Raw genomic sequence first — 27,699 nt, forward strand, 5'->3', positions numbered from 1 at the left:
ATAAATAGGGTGGTGGAACCTCGGGAAAGTGTTTCTGACTGCTTAGCATGGAGCAGAAATCCTTCCACAGAGCCAGCAATTAAGATGTAGATCAAAGTAAAGTCACAAACACGTTTACCTTTAGTAGATCTTACTGGCAAAACAGCGTTTTGAAAATGTCACCAAAATATCAACCAACTGTGGCACTTTCTAGTATCTGTACATGACCCGTTTGTGCGAAGTTCTCAAAACTGGAACTTTACCATTGAATGGACAATCAGTCAGGAGGAACATGAATCTTTTTTGTGTCAATGTTGATGCACTTTATGTTGGTCAGGTATTTGTGTGGGTGACAGATACAGGGAGTGGATACATGGAGTAATGAGTTAGTGAAGTTACTTGTCACCTTTCTTACAAAGAAATTTAGCAACGTGTACGTCTCTCTTGCTATAATTCTTTCTCCCCCTTTTGTGTCAATAAAGACTTCAAATCTGAACATGCATTAACTGAGCTAAGGTGCTTGTTCAATTAAGCACAACAGTGCTGATGTGGCACTAGCACACGGCAACTCTCACCAATAACTTGAATCAGCACTATCACACTTTATGGAATAAGCCCCTAAGTATCAAACGATCTCTTGTGTGTCCAGTCTCCTCTTCCTTTTAGATTGTAAACTCCTCGAAACAGGGCCCTCCTTACCTACTGCACCAGTGTATTGTATTGTTGTAATTCAATTGTCTTAACACCCCCATAGTACTGAGCTGTGGAATATTTTGCCACATTTTAAATACATGAGAACAATTAATAGGTTTCTTGGGCTTTATACAAATATTAACATACTGTGGAAAGAGACAGCAAAGGAGACTGAGATTATAAGGTAAGAAGACACAAAGATACGCATTTTAAACATCTGTCTCAGTATATCAAACTACTTTGCCCCTATGTTACACTTCTCATATTATTTGGGTTTATGGACAGCAATATGAGTTAGGAAGGAGTTTCAGGGCACTCATAATATAAAATGATGTATCATATTTTGCACCAAGTGCCATTTTCTCCATTTAATAGGCGGCAAAAAATTCTGCCAAGGTTTGAGGTGGCTAAACCTCTTCAGTGAACTGATCTACATCAAAGGGGATTAACCGGAGAGACGAGATTCTTACATTTAATGCTGCCGCAGGGGGAAAATAAGGAACATTATGCATTAATGTGTGGCTAGACTCACTGTGCAGGAGCTTGATACATACGGTAGTCTCCAAAGTGAGGAGAGAAAGGGAGAGGGTGGAAGAGGAGAGGAGGTTGGGTGTTACCTGTGTGTAATGTGTGCAAGATTCCTCCATTGCTGAAACCAAAGCACTTGAGCAGGCACAGCACAGATCCCCAGAGAATCCACATGGTGCCGGATGGTGACCTTGTGTGACTTCTAAGTGTCCTGAGAAGGCAACAAACGACTGTAACAAGTGTAGCCTCATCCTACTCAAAGAAACATCTTGCATAGGATTAAGGTAGCTGGCAAATCTATTTCAGAGACTACAAATAACAATGGATTGATGGATTAAGTGGTCATCAAATTCCTGAGTGGTTTATTACTTTGAAAAGAGGATCATGAAGCCCTTGTGTATGAACTCTGAAGAACCCAAATCTTTCCCTGCTCAGGTATCTGTTTCTCCTTCCCTATGCTCTTTGATTCCAGCTCCTCGTGTGCATTCCTTCACCAGGCCGTGTACCCAGATCCTGTGCACTCTTCTACATTCATGAACGTCACCACACATGCCTCTCTCGCTCTGGGTTAATTAGGCAGGTGGTTTGTCCTGCTGTCTGTCCAATACCCCTCTTTTTAGAATATGAATGTAGATAAGGTACTGTAGGTGATTCTGTTTTCGATATATTATTTGTTTTTGGTGCAACGTAGAAAGTTTTGTTATTAGTGTGGTTGCCAGGGAAATGGCACTGTATGTCTTGGCACTTTGCGTGATGATGTCACCGTTGTGATGTCATTGGACGCACTCCACCATTTGCCGGGCTGCAGCATGCAGCTCCATGAAGGAGCTATTTTAAATGTTTACATGAGATATCATACATTACTCCTTGATAAAGCAGCCTGTTAGGTGCGAAACGCGTTGGAGGTATGTTAACCTCCATTTATATGGCTTAAGTAAATTTCCTATTTTATATTCTTTAGCCTTTACAGTCTTTGTGGTGGTGTGCTGCTTCATTGGGTGATTTTTTTTTGTGTCTGGGAGAGAGAGGATTCATGGGAGAACATCCCAAAGGAGCAACCGAGTAGGGTATTTCTTGTAGTTAAAAGTGGGGGGAGGTATCAAAGCAGGATATTACTCCTTGACAATGAAAGGGCTAATAGAGAAGGGTATTATGCTGATAGTGAGGTGGTTAATTGACCATGTTATTACTTTAGCAGTGAAGGTGTTAACAGGATAGGTTTCCATGACACTGGGATCTGAGCCTGCCTTAGCAGGCCCTCTCCACCATCTCATAAGTGACAGGCAGGTACATACATGTTATGTTCCCCAGGTGCACACCTTTACCTGTACACAGACCCTGTGCCCAGGGCGTTTGACCCCACTGTGCATAACCCCACACTGTCTGCAGAGGCATTGAAAACAATGACACTGAGTTTGAATCAGGGGAACCTGGTTCAAATCCCGATGTCGGCTAATTGGGACCTTGGGAAAATCACTTTATCTCCCTGTGGCTCATCCAAGGAAAACATAGATTGTAAGCTCAGCTGGGCAGGGGCTGTGTCTGTACAATTCCTATGTACTGCGCACTATACTGTAATTGTGACGCGCTTTGAGTTCGTGGGTTTTGGTAATACCAAACCCTTCTTTCCCAGACAAACCTGCAGAGCTTTACAGCAAATGAATACTTTCTTGTATTCACCATCCACAGAATTCTACTCTGTCTAGCTGTGCTCTATACATACTCTTGTGCTAACATCTGTATCAGAGTTTGTGATACACAGCTGCCATCGTTTTAGGGGCAGCCATTCTAAAATTAGCATTGTACTTGGTTATTTTTATGGGGGACCATGGGCAACTGATTACAGCACTTTGTTTTTGAGTTCTGGTGCTGTTATTTTGTGATCAGAAAGAAACTCTATATAATAATTAGGAATGGAGCTAGGGTGATATCTGTGAGTGGGTTGAATGCTTCCTCAGTCACGTTTCTTTATTTAAAGTTGGATACTTTATTGTTGTTTCAATATATATTTTTTTCTTTCATTAGTGTTCCAGCACTTTTTTCCTTACAAAAACACCACTGGCTTAGTATAACAGGGCCATTTAAACCCATCTAGTGGCAAATGGGTCCTGCTTTGTGTTAGGAACTTGGGCACTTAAGGGTTTGACTACAATACAGCACGACATCCCTTCTCTGACACTGTAGCCTATGCTCGCTCACGTATTGCAATTGCCCCCCCCTCACCCTTTGTCAATGTTTTTGCCCCCCCACCCCACCCCCCCATTAAATTCAGGATGAAGTAAAAGTGCTCAAACAAACTGCATTTGTTTTTAAGGCGGTTTCCTGAATTTTGCAGAGTTGGCAGCAGTGATGTAATATAATTATTCTAACAGAGAATGTTTCCATAAGAAAAGCTTCAAAGTGGAACGGGGTAGGGATATTTTTGGGGGTGGGGGGAAATGATCGAATTTCAATGTCTATTTTCTAATGTATTTCATTGTTTCTCTGTGGAATTTTGCAGACGAAAACCGAAGAGCAAAAACCTTATTGTGTGCAAAAAAAAAGACAATAATGATGTTATAAAAACATTTTGTGTTTGGTTTTGCAGCCAAGCGCTGCTCAGTGCTACCCATCTAAAGATGCTATTTGGGTTAGTTACAGTGTGAATATACAAACAATATAAAATACAGGGGGATGGTGCAAAATAGGGCCAGTCATTAAAGTAACTGTTGATACACTTAAAAATATGCCCCACAGAGCTTACAATCAAATGTGTGCAGCAACACACTTGCAGGCAATGTAGGTGTATGTGTAAGTGTATTAGCAATATCAGTGCAAAGTAGGGGTGGTGATAAAGTGGGGGGGGGGGGGGGCTAAAGTAACCAGCATCGTTTCTAAAGTGGGCATGGTCCTCATGCCCTGATAGTGAATCCCTTGGCACAGCGCCTGATGCCACAACGAGAGCCAGAGAGGCAAAGCAGCAGTGAGCAGAGGGTGCCCCCCTATACCCAGGTTCTTGTGATTAATCATCCTATTCAGAACAGCAGATCCTTCCAAGCGTTGTAAATGTGGACAGTGCTCTCTGATTTTCCCCCGGCAGGCATCACCCAGACTCACCGTTCTGCAGGGCTGACCTTCCTCAGAGACGGGATCTTGAATCCATGCTGTAAAGAACCTTGAAGCGGAGAGATTCTTTTTTTTTTTTTTTTGTGCTGAAATCTCCCTCTGAGGCTCAGTCTTCCCTTCCCCTCCTGTCTCCTCCTCCTCTTTCTGAAACTTATTTTTTCCTCCCCACTTTTCCACACTCAGCCCCCTCCTCCTCCACTCACTATCTCTCAATCTCTGCTTCTCTGTATACTCATTTATCTCCTATCCCTTCACTTTTCCCTGTCTGCTCACACCTCCCCCCTTATTTTCTCTATCACGGGTTTTCTCTTTCTGAGGAGCACACAAATAACTCTATCTCAGTCTCATTGTTTTTATGGCGTGGGGTGTCCTTATTTATTGTTTTTCTTCTTCCAATAGGTCACGTTAGTTTGTTAAATACCTAGATCCAACCCTGTTGGATTTTGGGCAAGTCTTTCTGTGCCTGCGTTACGAGTAGATAGATTGTAAGCTCTTGTGGCCAGAGATTCATGTGCCTTGCACTGCTGTGTACACTAGGGATTCGCCTCTCTCCCTGGTAGACACAATGGTAACGTCAACTCTGGTTTTGCCTGGGCTCAGCCTGCAGAATAACGCCACCTCTACAAACTTGCAGGAAATGCCTGTGGTTTAATAAATGTCATGTGCAGGCTGAAAAAAAAGGGCACAACAGCACCTCCAATTTCCCATTCTGTAACCGCTCCATCTCATAGGGGGACATTGTAGCTGCTCACTCACTAGAGGATCAGCCCAAGGGGTCAGCCAGGCCTGCAGCTAATACAATGCAGACATTCCATTGCATAAGGTGGGCTAGCCCAGAAGCTCCCAGTGATGACACAACTCTGAGGACCCTGGGGGGTTTCAACCTACCACCTGTGTGCAACACAATATTACACATGGAAGGGTGTTTCAAACTCCAATAATGTCCATTGCTGTGTTAAAGCAGTAATCCCCCAGAAACCTATTTGAGTTGAACTCACATAATGTTAGTATCTTGCCCCCCAGTGCGTATGTATGTGTAGCCGAGTCCCCCTACCCTGCCTCCAGTGCGGGGGGAGTTGGCCAGTAGTTCCCTGATGCTCCGTGCGAGGGGGAAGTGAGGGGCGGCCATTTTAGAAGTTGCGCATGCGAAGTGCGCGAGGTGTTCATGCGCAGTGGGAGGAGTGCGCGGCCATCTTAGGTTAGCGCCGTACATGTAGCGCGGGTCTACATGTCCCAGAATCTTTAGAGGGAGGGACTGTCACATGGGATGCTACAGCCAATAGGATTCGCGCATGAGGGAGAGACAGGATATCCTCCGAGCACGGAAAGCCCGTGAGTCAGTTCTGACGGAGTCACCGAGGAGACAGGTTGTGTCCAGGGAACAGTAGCTTCCTGGGCTAGGCCTTGACCTTCCCCCGTAGGCCCCAGCTAGGCCCTGAGCCACCCCAGCGGAGTGTTGCATGGAAGGCCACAAGGCCACAGATAGGGACTCTTCCTATTTAGTACTATAGTAGTACTGTTGCACCGGTGACTGGACGGCCATGCGGTGCCCTGTGGCCTGGGACCAAAAGTGTACTTAGTGCTTCACAACAAAAAAAAGCATTGGAAAGGGCAACAAGAGATCGCTGAAGTATGCAATATGTAAACAAAATGAAGATCAATATGGGTTGCTGCTTTAATCTGAACCTAAAATGGTACCTGCTGCAAATATACTGGAAAGTATCAGATTCTGCATCTCTCTAAATCAGGGGTGGACAAAAATATAAAAAATGTAGGAGCCAGCCCAAATTTGTAGCAGCCTATGCGTTGTAAGTGTTGTAATTTTTGGATGCACAGGATGCTTAGGGTCATATTTGACTGAAAATATCCATATTTATAGAGAATCTTCTTTTCCCCATATCTTCTTTATTTATCATCATATTTTAAAACTTGAAAAGCATACATTTTTTGAGGACCCTCATATTGTGAGGCCCTAAACTCTACTTTACTGTAGTTATCTTATGCATAAATCCGGCACTGCCTATCATTCACTGCTGCTACCGGCAACAGCACAACCTATCCTGCTAAAATCTGTTTCTGGACGCGATGTTGACTGACAGGTCAGTCACAACCTCAACTCGGGTGCCAGGAGGGAATATTTAGGCGCCCGGGATTTTTCCACCCCAGCTCTAAATGGATATTTTCTAAATTATTTCGGCAATAAAAATGCACCAGGTATGCAGTGGTATAATCCTCCCTGGATAATGGATTTGCACCAGGCAAAATAATCAGTTTCTGACATTCGATGTAACCATGAGCAGATAAAGTAGTGGAGTGAGTCAGCAAACATTCCTTTGGCATAGAACCTAACAACTCAGATTTGCACAGAAGGGGGGAAAATATTATGCTACTGCAGAATGTAGGCTAAAATGTTAGAATATTTATACACCAAGATTTCTGATTGGTCTGAGTTCTGGGCGCTAAGAGTCTAGGAATTTCCAGACATTTGAAGTAGTAACAACTGGTAATGTTAAACATACATGTTAGTATTAAAATAAAAACCTAATTTAAAAAAAAAAATCCCCACAAAATATTGTCCATCAGTACCTCGGCTGGGTGATACTTTCCCGTTTAATGCCAAATTCTTCAGGGATTATTGCTCAGAAAAAAAAATGCTAGATGCTAAATGTAATACATTATATTATGTATGCCCCGTGACTCCTCCCCAAACCCTCTTAATTGTTCCACTCCTCAAAACACAAGTGGACGGCGAAAGAGAAAAATTGTAGAAAACCTTGATATATTGATGCTGAGATGTAAGTTAATCGCACCTATTTTAGCATCGACTGTACGGCAAAACTGGACTTCCAGCATAGCACCACGAAGGGTCAATTTACTTTGGAGCAAGTCTTACTTATTGGAAGCCAGTCTCAATATTTACTGTGCTAGCATACATGCAATTTAACCCCTTCACTTCAAGAGGGGCCAGCAATGCATTGCTCCGCAACGGAGTTAACAAAGGAGCTTGGGGAAAAAAAAACACTTTCCTTGTGTGTGTGTTGTGTTTATTTTGGATGTTATTTGTAGATATTGAAGAATAAAAATACAGCAGGCAGTGACAAACACACTCCTATCAATCAGGCTCAGAGAAAAGCCGCCTCTCCCCATGTGCTGACTCAACTGTAACTTCTCCAGTGTAGTGAGATCAGAGAACAAGACATAGGCCAGGGATGGAAGTAATTCTCCAACAGTACATGCAGGCCAGGAGGATGCGTGAACACGTCACCCTGTGGCCAAGTTAGATGCAAACACCATACAAACGTATACAGTACATGTGTATACAGCTGCCAAAGTGCAAGGAGGGGGAGTGCTGGGATTTGGGGAGTATAAAGGCTTATACTAGTGGAAATATCCTGTCATATAAGAGTGAGAGTGCCCTGAAGCCTATGGGACCAATGATTCAAAAGATTTGTGGGCCTGCCCTCCAGTGACTGAGATTCCTTCCTAGTGAGCGAGTCTGCCCGCCAATGAGCGATATTCCCTTCTGGTGAGTAAGACTACCCTACAATGAGTGAGATTCCTTCCTAGTGAGTAAGATTGCCCTCCAATAAGATTTCTTTATAGTAAGACTGCCCTCCAATGAGTGATAAATCTTCCTTGTGAGTAAGATTGCCTTCCAATTAGTGAGATTCCCACCTACTGAGTGAGACTACCTTCCAATGAGTGACATTCCCTCCTAGTGAGTGACACCAGGACTGCAGACAAATTTCCCGAGGGCCATAACTAGAGTTAAGACCGCCCCCGTGTTCCCTGTCTTGCAGGCCCTCCATTTCACACCTCTTGAGCGCCCTCCAAATACATACAAACCCCCCACCTCCAAATACATACAAACCCCCACACCGCAAATACATAAACCCCTACAAAATACATGCAAAAAAAACCCACCCCCTAAATACATACAACCCCCCCCCACCTCCAAATACATACAAAAAAAAGCCCCCTACCCCCAAATAAAACCCCAAAACCCCCAAATACAACCCCACCCCCAAATACATACAAAAACCCCACCCCCAAATACATACAAAAAAGTACCTCACCCCCCAAATACATACAACACCCCACCCCCTAAATACATACAACCCCCCACCTAAATACATACAAACCCCCAAATACATTCAAAGAATCCTCACCCCCAAATACATACAAAAAAAACGCACCCCAAATATATACAACCCCTCCCCCCTAAATACATACAGCCCCCCCACACTCTCCAAATACATACAACCCCCCTCCCTAATACATTTTTTTAAATACCCCCCAAATAAATACAAAATACAGACTTACCTACCTTAAGGATGATCTCAGGTCTCTGCTGCCCCAGCTCTCCCATAGCTACTGCAACCTCTTGCCAGGCTTCCCCCTCTCCCATGCTGTGTGGCCTACCTCTCTCCCTCAATCACTATCCCACTCCAGGTCGCTTGTTACCGCCGGGCCCCTCCCTCACTGACACTGTCCCATGTCGGGTCTGTGAAGCTGGCGTGTGCCGGGTCTCTCTCATGCCGGTGCGCGCCAGAAGCTGGGCCCGACGTCCGTCGACGACAGAGGGGCCCAGCGCGCGTTGACGTTAGAGGCTCCATGTGGGACAGTGTCACTGAGGGAGGTCCACAGCTATGGGGATTCGGGGCCGGCTGGGCCCCCTTTGCCACCGGGACACTTGTCCCGGCTCTCCCCCCGTGTCGGCGGCCCTGAGTGAGACTGCCTTCCAATGAGTGAGATTCCCTTCTAGTGAGTGAGTGTAAGGAACTGCTTGAACATCATGAGACATGCCTCGCCCAGCAAAACCCACAGGTGGCACTAATTTCTAGCCGGCTTCAGGACATTTTCACCTGGCTAGATACACTCTAGGTGGGTTCTACCCCTGCACCGCCATTGCTGGCAGCGTCTCCAGCGCCAGCTCCATCTTCCCATATGCCCAGGGAACCATGGATCCCGACGCCTCTACGTTATGGAGGGGACCCTATGACTTGTAAAGGATTTCTGAACCAGTGTTCGATTCAGTTCGATGTCCATGTTCTGCACCCATCGATCCAAGGTAGCCTACGTCACTTCCCTACCAACAGACAAAGCTTTGGCTTGGGCCTCCCCTGTCTGAGAAAAGGAATGCCCACTGGTTAACAACGCCGCTGCCTTTCTCCAAGCATTCAAAGGTTTTTGCCACACCCACTCCCTCTTTGCCAATCCCAAGAAATGTCAGTTTGAACAGAAGAAGATTTCCTTCCTTGCATATTTCATGTCTACCCTTTTGTTTGAGTTGGATCGCGGGAAAGTATCGGCAGTGCTAAATTGACCTTTACCAACAGGCCTCAAACCAACTCAATGATTTCTTGGGTTTACAAACTACTACCGACGATTTATCAGAAACTTCTCCAAGGTGGTTGCACCCATTACGACACTTACTAAGAAAGGGGCAAACCCTAAGACATGGCCCTCTGAGACTCTTCTGGCTTTCGAGAAGCTCAAGTCCGCCTTTTCGTCTGCACCTGTGCTGATCCATCCACATCCTACAAAACCCTTTGTGCTTAAAGTGGACACATCTGATCTGGCAGTCAGAGCCGTTCTCTCTCAAAGGAAGCATTTTCATGGGAACTCAACCCCTGTGCCTTCTTTTCTTAAAAAAAATTCTGCTGCAGAAAGAAATTATGATGTTTGGAATCAGGAACTTCTGGCCATGAAAATGGCTCTAGAAGAATGGAGACATTTGCTTGAGGGGCAACTTCTCCGATCACAATCCTTAATGATCACAAGAACCTCGAATACATTGAAGGAGCAGAGACTTGGGATGCATCAGGCGAGGTGGGCTCTCTTCTTCACTCGGTTCAACTTTCTGATCTTCTATCGTCAAGGATCCAAGAACATCAAAGCAGATGATCTATCCAGGCAATTCTCTCCAGACGACGCCAAGGAGTTAGAGCAGGAGCCCATCATTCCATCTTCTCAGATAATTTCTGCAGTTTCATCCTCACTTCTGCAACAGATTTCATAGGCCCAGATAGACGATCACAGGTCAACGTCCACTCGTTCGTCCAAATTATTTGTCCCTCTCCAATTTTGAAGTCAGTATTGCAATGGGGTCATAACTCCAAGACAGCTGGTCACACGTGATTTCCTTGAACTAATCTTTTGGTGGCTAGAGATCCGCAAAGACGTGAAAGATTTTTTAGCAGACTGCATGATATGCGCCCAGACTAAGGTGCCGAGGACATTACCCTGTGGGCTGCTCCAATCCTTACCAGTTCCCACCCATCCATGGACCCACTTATCCATGGATTTTATCATGGAACTGCCACCCTCCAGGGGTATGACTACCATATTGGTAGTAGTCGATCGCTTCACACCTCAAGCACATTTGGTTCTTCTCTGGAAGCTACCCACAGCTTCAGAACTATCTGAGATATTTATTAAGGAGATATTTCACCTTTATGGAGTCCCCACGGATATAGTCTCGGAACGCGGATCTCAATTCGTCTCAAGATTTTGGAAGGCCTTCTGCCAAAGAATTTGCATTTCCCTTAATTTTTCTTCTTCGTACCACCCCCAGTCCAATGGATTAATGGAAAGGGCCAATCAGTCCTTAGAACAATTCCTGCAATGTTTTGTATCTGAACTACAGGACGACTGGGTTGATCTGCTCCCGTGGGCCGAGTTTTCCCGCAATTCTATGAAACACGATTCCAAACTGGAATCTCCGTTCTTTTGTGACTACGGGTACCACCCTGCTGCCCTTCCTCCTTCCAGTCCTCTCTCCGGAGTTCCTTCAGTGGATGATAAGATCCAAGAACTCCAATTAGTCTGGAAGAAGATCCAGGCCAATCTAACCAAAGCTGCCCTGCAGCAAAAAATCCAGGCGGATAAACGTCAATGACCACCTCCCCCGTTTCAAGTGGGAGATCAGGTTTGGCTGGCGACAAAAAATATCCGGCTGAAACTGCCTTCCTCCAAACTCGAGCCTAAGTTCATTGGACCTTACAAAATACTGAAACAGGTCAGCCCGGTGGCGTTCAAACTGGAACTTCCTCCTAAAGCCGTTCGTCCAGAACACCTTCTCTCCTCCTATTCTCCCTCCTCCTAGACCGTTCTTGGTGGATGGTCAGGAAGAATTTGAAGTACGGCAGATACTGGATTCCCATAGATCCTGTGGCAGGCTACAGTACCTGGTCCATTGGAAGGGTTATGGATCCGAAGAAAATTCTTGGATCAAATCCAGGGATGTCCATGCCCCTAACCTGGCCCGGGCTTTTCATCGGAAATCTCCTGCCAAACCGGCGTAGATCGCCCGGAGGTCTTCCCTAAAGAGGGTGGTACTGTAAGGATTCTGCTCGATCCGCGCCGGGTTTTGCTGCCAGTCCGGGTTTTCCTGATTGCCGGCCCTTTCTGCTCAATTTGGCCATTTTGGTTTTGGTTAATTTGGCCATTTTGGTTACTGATATAAGGCTGCACTTCCTGGTGGGAGTCGTCAAACAAGGTTCTTACATTTGCATTTCCTGTTGCCAAAGTGTCACACTTTACCCTTTTGTCTGTTTGGATTTCCCTGTCGCTGACCCCGGGCCGTGACCCAGACGTTGCTGCTTTCTGCCTGCCCTGACCCTGTGCCTGTTTACTGGACTTTGCACCACTGGCACCAGCCCTGGCCTCCTGCTTGCTAACCGACTTCTGATACTCTAACAGGACTCGTGTCCGGTTATTCTGTATCCCTACCTCAGCCCTGTGAGTCCGCTTCCTGATTGGAGATGAGCACCGTCAGGGAGACTGCCTTCCAATGAGTGAGATTCCCTCCTAGTGAGTGAGACTGCCTTCCAATGAGTGAGATTCCCTACTAGTGAGTGAGACTGCCTTCCAATGAGTGAGATTCCCTCCTAGTGAGTGAGACTGCCTTCCAATGAGTGAGATTCCCTCCTAGTGAGTGAGACTGCCTTCCAATGAGTGAGATTCCCTCCTAGTGAGTGAGACTGCCTTCCAATGAGTGAGATTCCCTCCTAGTGAGTGAGACTGCTTTTCAATGAGTGAGATTCCCTCCTAGTGAGTGAGACTGCCTTCCAATGAGTGAGATTCCCTCCTAGTGAGTGAGACTGCCTTCCAATGAGTGAGATTCCCTCCTAGTGAGTGAGACTGCCTTCCAATGAATTAAACATGCTAAAATTCACTTGTGCCACACGTAACCCCATCCCACGAAGGATCAAAGGATGCCAGCACCATGTTGTCAAGAGTGAGACTGCCTTCCAATGAGTGAGATTCCCTCCTAGTGAGTGAGACTGCCTTCCAATGAGTGAGATTCCCTCCTAGTGAGTGAGACTGCCTTCCAATGAGTGAGATTCCCTCCTAGTGAGTGAGACTGCCTTCCAATGAGTGAGATTCCCTCCTAGTGAGTGAGACTGCTTTTCAATGAGTGAGATTCCCTCCTAGTGAGTGAGACTGCCTTCCAATGAGTGAGATTCCCTCCTAGTGAGTGAGACTGCCTTCCAATGAGTGAGATTCCCTCCTAGTGAGTGAGACTGCCTTCCAATGAATTAAACATGCTAAAATTCACTTGTGCCACACGTAACCCCATCCCACGAAGGATCAAAGGATGCCAGCACCATGTTGTCAATTCTATTTGGCAGCAGGGGGGTTATATACCCTTTTAACAGCTTTGGTGCCAGAGAGGCTTGTGGTTCAATGTGCCACAGAGACTGCTCTGGTAATGAAGCTTTAAGATTGACTGTAAACTAAACTAAAATGATAGAGAAATCCTTGGGCTGAGTCCCCGGTAGTCACGGCGGTGCGTGCTACGGCGTGCGCGCCACACACCACAGCACAGCCATCTATGGGCAGGCCCCAGTGGCTGTGTGCATGTGGGCGCGCAAAGCGTTGTGACGCGTACGCTAGCAGGAAAGACAATAATTGTTTCTTCCCGTGCAGCGATGTGGCCACATGGTTGGCGCGCAGCAAATGGTAGGGCAGATATGCCCCATCATGCCCGCACCCCATCATTGCCCGACCCACCGTGCTCCTCTAGAGCCCCCCTACAGACCGCTGAACGCGGCTGTAGTCTCTGCACGCGCCGCCATGCCGCCAGACGCGCGTGCATTAGGGAGGACTGGGGCCTTAGCCTTACATTTTCCTTTAGGAGAGGCTGCTATCTGTGATATCATTACAACTGTAATGCTTCTACAGGCAATTCTGTTAATTTCATAAGATATAGTTACAATCTTCCATATGTGGGAATGACACACTAGCAAAGGGCCAGAAATATACAATTGATGCTACTTTACATATTCCTAAGATTCAAAAAATTCCAGATGGCAGCCATATTTCATTAGCCCTGTATTTATTACAATACATCAGTTCTGTTCAATACTTCAAAAGAAAGTCTGTAATCAGAATAATGCAGATGAACAAAGGGGTTGGGAAGAAACACATAGGGCATATTTACAACGGGTTGCAAAACAGCTTTTTGTTGCCACATTTTACATTGAGCTTGTGTGCACCAATGTACTAACCTAAAATTTCTCAATCCGCACCATCAGCGTCAAAAAGGAGTTTTACATTTTTTGGGGAGCAGAGACACGGAGTGCGATTGGCATGAAGATGTAAATAGTACGTACTAAAAATGTTTTGTGCACCAAAAGAAAGTAGAAGGTGTGTCACAACTGTCCAACACTTGCCACTTGGAGTAAACCCTAAAAAGTCTGTTAATAGTGTTAGTGCAGAATTTACTTGCTATGTATTAATCCAAAATGTATGTCATGCAGCGTGGATGTTCCATTATGTAGATTACCAGCATGTATTATTTTCACAGTATAGCTACTATAAATAATATTACACTAATAGTTTATATTTACTAATTCTAGTAGTAAATTGCAAAGCCAGTATAACCAGCCTCACACTGATTGGACCCAAAAGGGCTTTCTGTGAGCAGGTTTACTGGCTCTGCACTTCTTTAACCCAGGTTGTGCTGAAAATCTGTAATACGGCAAGCATAAGCTTATAGGGCCCCATGTTAAAATGGATAAGAAGCAAAAGGTGACACTGTGTGCTCATTTGCATGTCATTTCCCAGAATCCCTAGCTACAGTGGAAGCATTGTATGCTAAGAGATAATGGGGAAAAGAAGGGTTGCAGACCTGTCTCAGATGTGAATGTGCTCACAAGTGATATTTGTATTTGGTAATACTAGTTACATGTAGAGGTATCAGTACTGTGTTAGCCGAGCTTCAATAATCAAAAAATAAATAGATGATACCGTTCTGTGACTAACATAATGCTTTTATTTGTGCGAGCTTTCGAGATACACTGATCTCTTCTTCCGGCGATGTTACAATCTAGTTATAAATACAAAAAATACACATAATTCTGCTTTCATTTAAATTGTATCAATCAGGTAATTTAAGACAAGAAATGATGTCTTCATACTTTGACAAATATTTTATGATGGTTTGTATTACTTTTTGGACGCACACACAATTTTTTTACATATATATAATCTTAGCACGCAGGAACCATTGACTTTTTGGCTCTAGAGTGACTTTTCTTCCACAAAACTGTTTTTATTTATTTTTTATTGGGGGAAGGAGGGAGGGGGCAGATGAAAACTCTTAGAAATATTCAGCAGTTTGTTCTTTCTGGATTGTGAATCCCATACCTTGGGATCCTAAAACAAAAATTAAAAAAACGCAAGACATAAAAACAGAAGTAATATTTTACTATAAAAAACACAATGGAGTTTGGTTACAAGGTAATATCAACAAACAAGAAAGTGTGGGCTGGAAAATGGAGTCGGACTTTCTCCTTCGTTGACATCTCCTTTGTTCTACGTTCCTCTTCTGTTTTTATTTTCTCTCTGCTTTTTTTCTCTTTATTAGCTACACACAAACACACATCTCTGTGCTGCGTCCTGGGCTTCTGCCTGTTTATATCCTAGGATAAGATGTTGGCTGAAGCTGCTCACAGTGTTTTGGATGGCTCTGATCCTAACCCCCTTCCCTGCGTCTGCTCCGGGCCCCCTCTGTGTCTGGATCCAGATGTGATTTCACCATTAGATTTGTCTCCACTCAGAGCTCTGACGTCAGGGGGTCTGTGTATCGAGCTGCTTTTATTAACGCTTCGCAGCGTGGCAGTGAGTTCCCGCTCCGTTCTTTAGCATCAGTAACAAATGAAAGAAACTCCGGAAGCCGCAGAGTGAAAAAAGAAAAAGTCACAGCTTGTATATTTGTGGGCGGTTAATTCATGCCAGATCTATCATGTTTGATGTCCTCTCAACAGGTTATATAGACTTGTGGGCCCTTGAGTTGTTACAGCATATATGGCAAAGGAATCAAGCTACGTTGAGACCATGGGCTTATGGGTATTCTTTTACATTTACTGGGTGCTCTTCTTATTCAGGGGAAAGCAGGGGGGTGTGGTATTATGTCCATCTACTTTCATTTATTTGATAGATATCTCTTAGGCAGATGCATAAACCCCAGCTCACACCAAACAAACCAAAAATGCTTAACAGCTTCACGTTGATAGCCAGGACTGATGAGATGCAAAAGTTAAAAAAAAGCTCCCTGTAAGTAGGTTTCCTGGCTATGCATTTCTTTATCCCAGGCTGTGTCTCAAAAGCTGTGTAATACCGCAGGCATACGCTTATACTGCAGGAGTTCATGTTAAATGGACAAGAAGCAACTGTGTGCTCATTTGCATGTGATTATCCAGAATCCCTGGCTGCTGTGGAAGCATTGTAAGTGATAACAGGGAATAACAGGGTTGCTGACCCGAGACATGCAAATGCACCACAAGTGATATTTTTTTTTTACTGGACGCTGTTTGGTGGAGGGTTGTTGTCACTTTTTTGACCTATCATAGCTTTAGTTTTTATTTTGCCAAATTGTTATGGGGGTACAAAAAATAAAGGGGGACTGTTGCAGGGTACATGCAACTACACACGCGGGTTCTTTGGATAAGGCTTATTTATTTTAGACTTAAAACATACAGCACACCAAAAACAAATAGCTTCTCATCAGCAAACAAAAGAAAAATAGCTTATCTTCAGCATGTAAACAAAACAGGGTTTCTTCAGAGTGCATGACACAACAGTTCATCAAAATGTACTTTGCAAACAGACCTTAAATCAAGCTGTTCTCTCTCCAGAGTTTCAGGGTATTTCCCTGCTTCAGACGGCATACAAAAGGACAGACCTTCTATCAGTAATCTCTTCAGCAACTTACTTCTCTCCTGACCAGCCAGCAGAATGTGTGCACATCCTGGGGTTTTTAACACACCTTGATTAGGCAGCTGGGATTCAACTAATTGCCATGAGCTTCCCAGCTGAAGTTAACCTCATAACAGCTGCACTGCAGACTAAACATATGTCTGCCAGGCATATAGCTGGTGGCTTTTATTTACCCTGTCACAGGAACATTGAATAGGAAACAACATAAAATACATAATACAAAATATCAAATTGGGAGGGATGGGGGGGATAGATTATGCAGACTTCAATAAAAACAAACATAAAATTGCGCAGGTCTATTGCGTTTTATCAACCCGTTAATATATAACCTCACCATTGTGGGATCTAACTGGCATGTTATGAATACCAGCTTTGTCTCTAGTTTACTTTGATAGTGTGGCTTTGTCAAAATGTTATTACCCGGGGTTCCCAAATCATCATGTGTCAGAGGAATCGGAAAGGCAAGCTGAAAGTTGTTGTGTTGACACCATATTAATGATTGAGGGAAGTCTAGGGGCAGGCCCCTTTCATGCTTTTGCAATAGTAAATCTAGCTGCTGAGAAAATATGATTAATCAGTTTCTTCTGTCTACCATTGGTCCTCGGGGCCTACTATGGAGGAGAGCCTCCCATGGGGAAGGTACCAACATTGTGCCCAGAGTGTCATTGAGAAGCTCAAACACCTAAGTCCATAACTTTTTAATTAATGGGCATTACCACCAGATGTGATCAAAAGTACGATTCTGACCACATCCCCAAAACACAAAGGGGAAGTCTGTTAAGGGAACTTGTGTATTGAGGCCGTCGTCAAGTACCATCTATATAAAAGCTTATAGCTCTTCCCTTTTACAAATGAATTCAATGAGATCCTAGATATAGTTTCCCATATCTCTGTATTTTCATCTGTTTACCAAGATACTCCTCCTGTAGTTTGATATGTAAATGCTCGAGTCACCTGTAATGAGGAGAATATTTATATAAAGGAGTGAAATTAGCTGTTTTGCTGGAGTAGAGGAGCATATAATTTCAAAAGCTGTATTTTGTAGTATAGGTCTCTCGAAGTATTGGTTGTGATAAAGTGTCTAATCTGAGCGTATCTTAAAAACTCAGTATTCGGAATCTGTTTAGTCTCTTTGTGATTTGCAAATGTTCTGATATTTGTGTTTACAAACATGTCTTGAGCTCTTAAGTGTCCATACCTAGTCCAACAGGTAAACTGCTCACCCCCAAGGCCGGTGAGAAGATAGGTACCATGCCTGTATATGAACTTGAGAGACCTCTCTAAAGACCAAACCTGTCCCACATTTTCAGGGAGTGGGCAATTGTTGGTAGGGCCTTATTTAGGAGCAGACTAGTCTTATGGAGCCATGCTGAGTTACTGTATGAAGAGGCTTCATGAAAGAGTTCTCTATTTCAATCCATCTAACTTGGGGGGAAGCTAAATAATACATTTGTAGACAAAGGACTGTTACCACCTTTTCTTTGGGACCTAACTTTTTGGCTTATTCTGGGTTTCTTCCCTTCCTATACAAAACAGAATATATTCTTCTGAAGATTTTGCAAATATCCAGCTTTGAGTCAACTGCAGATCCAGGGAACAATGATCAATAATCCAAAACTCTCTCTCACGTGAAATAAACTTTTCCATTTTACTCTTCAACCTTGCTCCCAGGTTCTTTCAATTGTAGTAAGCGATCCCGTCCTCTCCTTGTTCTGATTCTCTGGCCAGTGACTTCTGCCTTATGCCTATGTTTTTCAGCAGCTCCTCCACCTCACACATGTTCCTTGCTGTTAACGCTTTACCCATGTACCAAACCAGTAAGCGAAAGGGAAAGCCCCATTGAGATTTAATTCCGCTGGTTCGCAGTATCGAAGTGATGGGCTTCAGCTCCCTCCTGTAGGCTAGGGTAATTGGGGAGAGATCAGGATAGATCTTTAGAGTTGAACCCTCAAATATAATGCAAGGGTTTTCAGTAAAGATGAATATAATCCTTTAGAGGGAATACCCTTTATGTATCAATACAGGGTCTGTTGCTGGAGTTATCTCTAACTCTTCCTCACCAAGATGGCTGCCGTGGTCACGAGTCCCATCTCTCCGCCGGAAGAAGTCTGCTGCCTCCGCTACAGATTGCATTTTCTTTCCTTTTGGCATTGTTGGTGTGCCCGGGGTATTGCGTTTGCCTGCTGCGCTGATTTTACCGCGTTTCAAGAGGTCTGGAGCTGATTTTGAATCGTCCTGTTACGTGCAGAGCTCTCCCTTTAAGGGCTTGTCTAGGCTGAGAGCGTGCACGCTCAAACACATTGCGACAATGTGTTTGACCAGCATGTGCGCACGCGTGTCCGTGAGTGCCTGGCGCTCAGCTTCTGGGCAAGGCAAATCAATTTGATTTTGCCGCTCGCTGGCGCATCACGATAGCGGTTCACCTAATGAAGGCGAACCAGCTCTGTGATAAGCGCATCGGGGGGCGCGGCTATTTTGGCCAGGAATTGCCCGGGCAACCTGAGCGCCTGACATCACAGCACTCTAGAGGCAGCACGCTCGGTTGCACCCTGGCCGCGGACTATGCTTCCGGTTGTGTTCGCATCTCGTTTGCTCCCCCAACATAGCTTTTTTAATGTCTAAAAATGATACAAACAGAAGCAGAAATTGACACGTGCGTATATGTGCTTAAAGTAACTCATCCCATTACACCTACAGTATTATAACCCCATATAACTACTTTCCAAATCAATAACTCAAGCACACAGTGCAGAAGTAATGTATTGTACTGTACCTGGTAGAAGCACAATTAAATAACACTTGAAATGTCATTTTAATGGTATAAATGCCAACATTTACAGACTCAGTGTGATTTTTCATTATTATCTCAGAGCTGTGTTTACTGAAAATGCAGCAATTCAACTATTACAAAGTAAAAGGCAGGGATTAATTGTATTTCTTTTTTTTTTACTACCAATAAAGCAACTAAAAAAGTTTGTTATATCAAAGAGAGAACAAATTCCCATTTCTTTAAAAAAAACTATACAAATAGGTCAATTTCTAGGTTGGATAGAAAGTAATAGTACTTCCAATTGCCTTTACACTCATCACTTTTGAGAATGAGCAGAAGGTTCAGATGAGGGGGAGGGAGAGCAGGACTGAGATGAAAAACATTAGGTTCCCTCCTCTTCCTACGTGGAATACTTCCCATGCTGCTGAATCTGCTGCTGGAAGAGATCAAGAGAAGATAATTAGCACCAGATTTCTCCTCCGTGACATACTGTGTTTGTGCTTCTGACTTATCCAGCTCCCCACACTCAGGATGGTGACGCACCTGAGGGACAGAGATCAGGAGATGTGGTGTAATGTGAAAGATTGCAGGTTCAGTCCCCTCTCTGTTCCTGTGCATCAACTTACTCAACTGTAAGAAAGCAACAATATTATTTATTCCCTTTGCGGCTTCATGCGTCAGAGCCCCAGAAAAGCACAGACATGATTCTGCCCCAGCGATGGCTGCATTAATGCATCTAATGTACCATTCTAAAATGCATTGGAATTTAAATGTGTGTGTGTCAAATAATATTTAATCACACCACATGCTACGTGTGGCGGTTTGTCACCTCTAGTGGCGGGTTATGTACAGTATCAACAGAAATATGGCGAACAGGTAAATGGTACATTTCAGAAACTGGAAATTTGACCTCGAGGAAAACAAAACAAAAAAAATCCATGAATGAAACATGTTCTAATAGTTTTGTTAGGATAAAAATAGTAACAGTCTGCATGGTTTCACCTTGGGATTAGTCTGGCTCTGTGTGAGAGAACAGAATATTTACGGCCAGAGAGGAAAAAACGTTCATCTCATACACATACAGACAGAGACATTGGCAGCTAAAGCCGAAGCTCCCCAGAGGCACACAGCTGGGCCTGTGTTACACTGAGAGACACCCACACAACGATCAGAGCTATTATCATGCACAAATGCATTGATCAATCAGTGCGGATGTACTGTACACTGGAACCAGCATTACAAATATATAAAACACTGATCACAGCTGTTATCATGGAGCTACAATATAACCAGCATCACATCAAGTAGTGCTTTTATTATGGTGAACAGCTGCTTGGCTCTTCAATTTGTGTGCCAGTGGACAAAATCAGGCCTGCAGAAGGCCTTGAAGATGCCCCTGGACTGTCTGCTTCTGCTAATTTCATTGTAGCTGGCCAGGCTGCTAAGTGCCTTTTGTTAAAATTGAAACTCACTTGTAATCTAAGGTCAAATAAATATATACTGGTATGGTACATACAGTATTATAAATGCTTGAAATTGGTCAAAGTAGAAAAAAAAACATGTCTTTAAATGTGTTCAAATTAAATTATAATACTCTTGTGGCCCTACTATGCCTAATTTATTTCTAACTATACCATTGGGAAATCATTTGACGAGCCCTGGTGTACAGTGTAACAAATATACACTCAAATGGCTGTGCTATAATTTGACCAGCATTAGAAAAACACACACATATCAGTGTCCACATAATGAGATTACAGCTGCTAGACAGTAACCAGCAACCCGAAAATTAATAATAAACCTGCAGATCAGTGCTCATCATTATTACCAGTTTCAGGGGGGGGGGGGGGGGAAGATGTGTGTGCGCCAAACTATTGAGTGGTATTATTGTACTTCAGAGACATATATAATGACAAAGACATATATACAGGCACTCAATGACTCACCCCTTTACATCACATAACATAAATGGAGGTGATGACATATACACATACAAGCATGAAAACACACACGGATTATCACACTGACACACAGATATTCATTGAGCTGAGCTTAGTTTACTCTGTGCTGTCAGATACAGTGTGAAAAAAATAACAGGATCTCCTAGTGAGAATAAAGCCTTCCCAGATAATACCTCCTAATCCTCCACCTGCCTGTAGGATTCCATCTCATAAACCTATGATTTTGTGCTGAGAGCACCTTCTTATACAGGTGCCCAACAGGAGAGAAGGAGCACAGCACCACAGCACACATATACAGTAGGAACATCTCACAGCACCAACATGCCTCATCCTGTTATAAGGACTCCTTTACAAAACCGCCAGGTCCTTTGGTCTGCGGATCATCTCAAAAAGAGGAGAGACTTCCAATTTATAGTAGTAGTGTCTTCAGTTATATATATATATATATATATATATATATATATATATATATATATATCCCCTATATATATATATATCCCCTCAAATGCCCCTCCAAATAAACTAATAAATTAGGGAGAGTTGCCTGTGCTGAAAAAGGAGCACACCCGAGGTACCCTAATGGCTATGCAAAGTATATTTAAATGAGTCCCATAAGCCTAAGGCGCCAACCTAATGATTGGAATGGTATATGACCGAGAAGGACTAGAACTCACAACCACTGCTTTTCTAGGCCACAGCTGTAGTAGTGTGAGCTAAACTGGCTGATGGCTAGCAGTGCACACTGTCTACTACTAGCATACCTCCAATGGATATCTATTTTGTTAATTGTAACCTTGAAAGGACTTCAAGCACAAAGGAATAATATGTTCAGAGGGCTATGAGTTACTGAGGCCAGGTGAGATTAAATAAAACACAGGTTTACTGACACACACAAGTAAAAACAAGGTGAAGCACAGCAAATAAAGCAGACGGAGAGAAAGTAATATAGCAAAGTTAGCTGGTGACATGAGTTAGTAGTACTTATACTCATATAAAGGATAAAGACAGTGGGCTATATTTACTAAGCAGTATTCTGTGATAAGGCACCTTTGGTGCTGGAAAACATTACCGCCTATTCAAATAAATGGACTGAAAGCTGTATTTTCGCACCTGATAGCGTCTCAGGGCAGAAAACTTCTTATTAGATACTGTATGCTTCTATAACCCAGAACAGGGTAAAGTGCTTTGAACAGGTATGAGCACTCAATGAGAAGTAGAGCTCAAAACTAAGTGTACTGTGACAGTGGTGCTATCTCTGAGCTGGTTTAGCTCACAATGCTAGAGCTGTGTACTAAATAACAGAGGTTGTGTGGGTTCAATTTCTGATCCTGTTGAGTCTGACACCATAGTCCATTCCTCATAAGGTGCCTTAGACTTGTCTAACCCAATAACACTTTGTGTATTGTGGGAAGCCAGTGGAATCACTTTCTGCAGTTTGTAGAGCTAATCCCCGAGTGTCTGGCACTCTGGCAGATGTCATGGTGAATATTTTTGTCCCTGTTCTGTTATACCATAGCCCCCTTTGTGCATAACCATCATGTAGCACCAAAATGAGTGCTCATCCAGATGCAGTAGCTCCCTCCCCTGGCCTCCTTTAAAACAGACCACTTCCTGGTTGTCATGTTAATGTTCCTTATGGAACACACCTGAGAGACCTGTGAGATATGCAAGATGGATTAGCTACATGTATGAGCAGGGAGCAGCTCAAAAGTAAGATGTGACAGTGATGCTAGCCATCAACAGGCTTAGCTCACACTGCTAGAGCTGCAGCTTAGAAAAGCATACGTTAGCTATGGCAGCACCTGGCATCTAGTGAAATGAGATGTTCTCCATTGTTCCCTTCTGCTGGTACTGCATCATTGTGATTATATGTATTGTGTGATTTTACTGTTAGCTCCAGCTAAATAAACTCAAATTTGTTAAATCTCTGTGTTCTTTCTGGCGCTACAAAGATCTTGTTAGTCCGATCAATCCTCATGGTGACAATATATACAACTGAAGGAAGACACTACTATATTGAAAGTCTCTCTCTCAGATTTAATCTGTGTGCATATTTTTAACAATCTGGCAACAAATGTCGGATTCAATATGAAATCCAAGTTCGGATTTTAAAAAATGAATCTGGATTGTCTTCAATTACAGATTTGATTTACTCTGCTCATCTTTTTTAGTACTCAATCCGCAGACGGATTTTGGTGGTGCAGATGGATTTGGTCTAAAAAATCCGCGGAATTCCAGGGAACGGATTTGGACTGGTTCACCCATATCTACTCCTCACAGCCCTGGTGTGCCACTTACTATAGGTGGAGTCCCTGTTATAAGCAACCACCCTCGCTCCCCCCTCCATTTTAAGAACATCTCACCACAGCCCAGGTGTGTACCTCTTTATAAGAACATCACCCGATAAAATACATATCACCACAGCCCAAATGTGCCCTGTCCTCTTACAGCCCATTCCTTCCTCCTCTGCCTCACAGTATGCCTTCCACATCTCCTATTGTCACTTTCTTTGATGCACTCTTTCTTCCTCCTTTTGTCTTCTGCTTCTATTTTGGGCTTATAATTAAAAGCTGCCTGCAGCCTTGTTAAGTGCTTCTTAACGCTGGAGGCTTTTAGTACCCCCGTGCGCCCCTTCCCCCCCCGCCCCTTTCCACAGGCTGGCTGGCCCTCTGCACTTCCCTGATGGAGCTACATTACAGGCTCGGTCTCCTCTCATTTAATTAGAGAGAGCCCCGGAGATGGCTGCATCCCAGCACATGTAGAATCACAAAAAAACCCTGCTTCACTCAAACCAGATGGGGCTCTCTCCTGCTAAGACGTGATACAACAAACTGCTTAAAAGGACTAGTGCAGACAAAAACAAGCATCCCTTCTTAATGAAGCTTCTGATACACTGTATCCCTAACAAAGTTCACAGGAGGGAATTGAAACTCTGGAAGAACGAACAATTTCCCTGCCTGAAATGCATTACAAAGCAAAGCACTCGCCCTGTCAGGCAGTGGAAGGGTTAAGTAAAGCACAAAGCTGATATATTTATTGGCGGGGCTGCTGCGTTCATTCTTCAAAGCCTGTTTTTAGCACACTGCAGTTTTGTCCCCTCTATTTCTTCATTTCCTTTCAGAAGCCCTTTCTTGGATCGTATGAACCATTCTCACTACTTTACCAGACTTTGAGATCCCCTGAGCAGAGACTCTGATCACAATGTAATATTCTATGTCACTGTCCCCGCCTTATTGGCTGAACCACCGCCGTGACGTGGCCAATGCTCAGCCGCTGCTCCAAAAGACCAAAATCTTGTCTTTTGGCAAAGGCTGCCGCGCATTGCGCCTTGTGTGCCCGCACACGCACGCCGACTGGGGCCACCAGGACCAAGCTTTGCAGCGCTGAGGATCATGTGCGCCTCTTATAAACACAGCCTTAGGCTGAGCTTATAGAGCCGGCGACAGCGACGTCGCATCAAAACAAAATGTATTGACGCCGTTGCGTGCGCTTATAGTATGAGCGACGCGTCAGCTTGGTCGCGAACGCTGGAAGTCACTTCAATGTGATTTTTCCACTATAAGTGTGGCCTTATTCTCATAAATGATCACATTTCACTGTTTGTCGGACTGTCAATATAAACAGGGCCTAATATGCAGATCTTGCAATCTAATAACAAAACTACAGCCCAGCTGTCTCCTGGCTGCAAAACAAATGCAAATAACAGCCTCAAGGGTATTACATATATATTTATATGTTATATATATTTATTACAAATAAGCTGCACTCATATGGTCTTTGCAAAACAGAATGTTTAATAAAAGATTGACGTTTCGGTCCAAAAATAGGGACCTTTCTCTTGTTTGAAGGTTTGTGACACCTACCCCCTGGTATTAAAGCTGCAGTTCAAGCTGCCGTTTTTCCATTTAATATGTGCATCAACACAAGCTGCACACTGACAAGTGATTAGATAAGTAGCCGATTGATCCGTTCTCCTGTAATCGATCGCTGAAGATTCGGCTCGGGGTTCTTTATATCACCGTTACGGCTGCAGAAGATTACCCAAGATGCAAAGTTCTGTGTGGAAGATCATGTGACCAGGCAGGTACTAGATACAATTGGTGAACTGCTAGAGAGAGGGCAAAAGGGGTGTGCCAGAGCCTGTTTCAGAAGAGGAAGGTGATGCGACTTTGTAAATGGTGACTATAGAAACAAAAATGCTTGTTACATTAGAATACATTAAACATTTCTTTAAATAGTGTTTAAAAAAAATGCTACAAGTATTTTCTCATAGTACAGAACTGATTTATAAAAAAACAAATAAAAAAAAACACTTGTAGGATATTGCTTGTACTGCAGCTTCAAGCTCACCCAGCCCACATTTAAATAGCTGGTCTTGTGATGCACCTGTGAATGACGAGTCTATTAATCTGTCTTCCTCCATCAGATAGGTAAAAAGAAAGTTTGGAGTGTTAGTACTTGCAAAACAGGGGATAACTTAGCGTGGGTTGCAAGTTTATACTGTTTTGACCCTCACTTATGAGAAGAAAAACAGATAAGTATTTAACTATATGTAGCCAGGGTCCCTCCGGTCCCCCTGTCTGCCGGTTTCTTTCGCCCTTGCGTGTGTGCTGCTGCGGGGGCGAGCGCGTTCCCGGGGGCTCCCGGTGGCAACTGCGGCAGGACGCCGCCATGTTTAATGTAAGCAGACCAGTCGCGGCGGCCATGTTGAGGTTGGCGCGGGAGTTCGCGCCTGTGCAGTGCAATGCACAGAGGTTGGCAAGGGTAGCGGTGGCCATTACATGTGTGCAGGAGCTCTTGGAAGTTGTGCATGCTCAGTTAAGAGTAGCGGCGGCCATTACAGCTTCAGACATGCGCAGTAGAGATCGCGCACGCGGAGCTAATAGAAAAGAGGTCCCGAGTGGACTACAACTCCCAGCAGCCTCTGGGGACTGCCCTATGATCCCTGTCACATGCAGTCAGACAGCCACTAAGGCTGACAGATTCTCATGCTGTATTTTGGATACATTGTTGTGTGCAGACAGGGAGTGTCAGTTAGGAGCTGGGATACAGAGAGGGGAGGGTGTGTTTGTGCAGGGAGGAAAGTAGCCTCCTGCACTAGGCCAGAAGTCTCCCCTTAGGCCCAAGCTAGACCCCACTCCCCTTCAGCTTGTGACTGCTTTAGGGAAGGCCCCTTAGGTAGGGACTTTGCCCTGTTAGCAGTCAGTTCAGTCAGTGACACAGCTGCAGTGCTGTGTGCTCTGACAAGAAGGGTCTGTGTTCAAGGAATCATTCTCTGCAGAGCAGAGACAGAGACTTCCTGAGCGGAGGAGACCCCATCGCTGAGGCTTTGGCGCTGGACACAGATGGTCCTCTTCCACAGTTCTGCGGTACCCGGTTGCAGTAAACACCGGGCAGGTATTATCCAAGTCACCAAGTGCACCACCTATACACTTCATCTTAGTGGGCAGCGCTGTCCCACACGTTGGTGGGGTTGTGGGACTCTTGGGACTTTGGGTACAAGGACTTTGGGAATACTGTGTGGGGTTAAGGCCCTGCGAGGTGTGTGGATAGTTGTGCTTAGTAGTGTTACAGGGTGACACTGAAGTTATGTACTGTTGATATCATATTGTTGATGCATGTGTATTATGTTATCTGTTATGTTATCTGCCCATATAGTAAACCTGTGTTATATATACCTTGGTGTATGTGGTTCATATATGTGGGTCCTGTGTAGGAGACATTCTACACTCCTAGAATCCTGCACAGGTGGAGGCGTTGTAATTAGAAGATCGTTCCAGAGGATTCACCCCAGGCTTTCACTAGCGGAGGCTCAGACCTCCTGTGAGCCTGACAGGTATATTACACCACACCTGGTAACATATAGGTTCCCCCTCAGATACACTCTATATGCGATTGGGTGGGGGAATACCCGTTACATATATAATTTGTCATATTGGATGCAGCACTGCGGCTTCTTGGCTTTTGTTATATAAATTAGGTCACAATCCCAGTAGTACGCCTTTTGACACAAATATATACCGTATGTTGTTTTTTGCACGCAATTTTCCAGCCTGAGTCTTTAGTAATCAGTGTAAGCTGCTGCTCAAACCCTAAAATGGTCAAGACATTATATAGATTTTAGGACTAGATGTGTCGATGTCTGTGCCTGTATCAGGAGGGAGATCATTGCCCTGACGTCCAAGGATGTTGAAATATTGGATCTCTACAGAAGCAGCAGATACAGATTGAGAAATGTCCTAAAAACACTTAGCCTCCTCTTCCCTGAAATGTGCTGTCCCACCCCAAGATTCGTCACGTTTTGCGACACAGGGCTAAGAAGTTCCAGATGTTGCCGCCACCATGTGATAAACATAAGGGAGCACCCTGAGTATTGACAGCATCATGAGGTCAACATCAGCAGCTGGATGCAGTATCCAGAGCAGAGAGAGCTTA

At 44.2% G+C, this 27,699-nt stretch overlaps 1 protein-coding gene and 1 long non-coding RNA gene across 7 annotated transcripts in view; both read right to left on the reverse strand.

Moving 5' to 3' along the window:
• COL16A1 (collagen type XVI alpha 1 chain) overlaps positions 1 to 4,455 on the reverse strand; it is an 80,785-nt gene extending 76,330 nt beyond the window's left edge. For all 6 annotated transcript variants that reach the window (XM_075604636.1, XM_075604635.1, XM_075604633.1 and 3 more), the window contains exons 1-2: positions 4,297 to 4,455; positions 1,290 to 1,411 (exon numbers count right to left, since the gene is read on the reverse strand). In XM_075604636.1, the coding sequence (XP_075460751.1) occupies positions 1,290 to 1,374 (85 nt within the window). In that variant the 5' untranslated portion in view covers positions 1,375 to 1,411; positions 4,297 to 4,455. The remainder of the gene's footprint in view (positions 1 to 1,289; positions 1,412 to 4,296) is intronic.
• Positions 4,456 to 15,908: 11,453 nt separating this feature from the next.
• The window catches only part of LOC142497185 (uncharacterized), a 34,426-nt gene continuing 22,635 nt past the window's right edge, over positions 15,909 to 27,699 (reverse strand). Inside the window, exons 2-3 of the long non-coding RNA XR_012802196.1 lie at positions 19,847 to 19,933; positions 15,909 to 19,736 (exon numbers count right to left, since the gene is read on the reverse strand). This is a non-coding gene — a long non-coding RNA (uncharacterized LOC142497185). The remainder of the gene's footprint in view (positions 19,737 to 19,846; positions 19,934 to 27,699) is intronic.

Source organism: Ascaphus truei, chromosome 6 (genome assembly GCF_040206685.1).
Source record: "Ascaphus truei isolate aAscTru1 chromosome 6, aAscTru1.hap1, whole genome shotgun sequence".
In the NCBI taxonomy this organism is placed as follows: Eukaryota; Metazoa; Chordata; class Amphibia; order Anura; family Ascaphidae; genus Ascaphus; species Ascaphus truei.